General features: G+C 36.4%; 1 protein-coding gene across 1 annotated transcript in view; it reads right to left on the reverse strand.

Moving 5' to 3' along the window:
* LOC138013740 (uncharacterized) overlaps positions 1–2,500 on the reverse strand; it is a 49,407-nt gene that overhangs the window by 27,798 nt on the left and 19,109 nt on the right. The window contains exon 5 of the mRNA XM_068860817.1: positions 1,976–2,152. Within this exon, the coding sequence (XP_068716918.1) occupies positions 1,976–2,152 (177 nt within the window). The remainder of the gene's footprint in view (positions 1–1,975; positions 2,153–2,500) is intronic.

Below are 2,500 nucleotides of genomic sequence, written 5' to 3' on the forward strand. Positions count from 1 at the left end.
TCGTATTTCGTACTTCCAAACTTTTGGAGTTTTCGGAATTTAATAAAACAATCATTCCATTCGCGCTTGCTGGATACGAGGCTGGTTATAGCCAACTCGGCGCTATGCGCCTCGTTGGCTATTTACCACCTCATATCCAACACGCGCTCATGGAATAATTTGTTAAGTAATCAGGACACCTAAACATAAATGAGGCTTAACTTTTGCTCGCGCTTTTTGTGGCTAGACGTAGCTACATGGCCATACGACGCCAACTAAAGTACTGTTCTTAACAGTCGACAATTTTCGTGTTCAGGTGGAAAACGGTTTGGATTTTTTTTCCTCCACTTTTCGCCGGTTTCAATCCAAAATGATGAATCCGAATATTCTATTTCTGGTCAGAAGTTTATTTGGCACTCTCATTTTTAGAGGAAAATGCACAACTATGATGATATTTGGTAACCTACTCAGTATACATGTAGCGTAACATTATTGGTTGGAACCAACCAACCAATTTTTTGATTTCAAAAAAGCAGCTTGGGTAGAGCTGTGAAGAGACAAATTGTAGTGGCTATACAACCTTGTCAATTCAAGATTTAATTCTTTTCAAATCAAGACAAGACAATTAGACAACTTTATTTTACCAGGGTAGCCCAGTCAGCTGCAAGGCTGGTATCCTTAGGGGCCCTGGGTTCAATAAAACTTACATATACACATTTATAATAAAATTACAAGGTTAGGTAAAATTTGCTAAAATCCTTAACACTTTCACCCCTATATAGACCTCTTTCATAATGGCAGCCAAATAAAATATTCTTTTGTTTTAATGCTATGACGAGAAAATTTAAAAAGAATATTTGTTTCAAAATGAGGGCAGCAGGTCTAATTAACATAAATACAAAAGAATGCAAATTGGTCTATAGGGTTTGACATTCACAACTAAAATTGTTTGCTACTAAATAGAATAAGAATAACTGGTCATTTTCGGAGGGAAAGGTCTGAGGACCTACTGTAGCAAAATAAGGGAATGGATGTGAAGGGTCAATTGCTTAAATAAAGTTGTTTTGTATGTTTTTTCAATGGAATTTGGCAAGAGCAGTGGTCACAAGTTTCAATTGATTCCAAAGTGAGAACACACATAGTAGCTGGTACATGTATTTGAACATAATACACCACTCATCTTTTGCAACTGAGACAAGTCCCCTTTCTAATAGGCAGAAGCTTAACGCTACATGTACATGTACTTGTCAGAAGCAAAAATGAGAAAGATTGTGGAATGATCACCACCTCTACTGGGGAATCTTAACTTAAAGCTTGTGTATAAAAGAGGGCACTACACACACAACTGACAAAATTTACATGTAACTCTTACACATGAAAAATTTGTTCTTAAAGTCGAGTATTTTTGGTTTCTTGCCAGTTCATAGTCAATGGTTGGCAAGTTCATGGTTTCACTCACTCCGTACCAGCTCAAATACAGCATAATGATACATGTATAAGGTAACATCACTTTTGAAATGTTGCACTGAGAAAGTAAATCAGGCTTTCTTTTTTTCTGCCCCTTCCTCCTACATGTAATAAACTATGAAATACACCCCCCACCCTCCCACTCTAAAAAAAGAAGAAGTATTGCCTGATGGTATGGTATGGGGGGGGAGGGGGGGGGGGGGCGGTGCCATTTTGGTTTTCTTACAGGAAAAATCTGTTATGTCAACAGCTGTAAGCCACAAAGAATACAAGTTTAGGGCTGCATTAAATTTGTTGCGCACAGAACAAGCTCCACTTAGTGGATTAATACAGGGTAAGGGATGCTCTTTGTCAACCAGATTTCAGAATTCACTCTGTTATTACTTATGATAACATTATTATTGTAATGACAGAATTGATCAAGACAAGGTAGTACCAAGAGGAATACCTGACCTCTTGACTTCAGTACATCCATGAACAAATTATATTTTTTAGCATTCAACAATTTTAAAAATAAAATTTATCCTACCTTCAACTTCAAATTCAACTTCACCCAGGGAATGTTTATCTCCAGATGTTTTTAAAACATTTTTCTCCTTATTAATTTTCTCTTTATGCACAGAATGTTTGTAAAGTGCACCTGATGTGACTGCAGATAATTGTTGCTCTGCTCTCTGTAGTTTTGCACTACCACTTGAATCTATTCCTACATGTATAAATTAACCACAACAGATTATTCAATTTCATTACCCTCAGGCTGAGACATTGACCATGCAATCTATTGAATATGCAAATGTTGAATCTCACCAGGCAGCAATGCTATTAAGTTCAACATACTGTAGTAATATTATTTATTTCATGAAAGATTCATCTTTACATGAGTTTCAGTGTCAGCTATTGAGGATGACGTTTCCCTTTTGCATCTGAACATACAGTCAATGTAAAATTCAGTTGTCATTAAGAATGGCCACTGTTTTTGTCTCTGTCTCATTAATACAACAACCCTTCTGTTTTGTCAGAATTCTGAACTTTCATGTTTGGTAAACTTCACTGT

Source organism: Montipora capricornis, chromosome 1, assembly GCF_036669925.1.
Source record: "Montipora capricornis isolate CH-2021 chromosome 1, ASM3666992v2, whole genome shotgun sequence".
NCBI lineage: Eukaryota > Metazoa > Cnidaria > Anthozoa > Scleractinia > Acroporidae > Montipora > Montipora capricornis.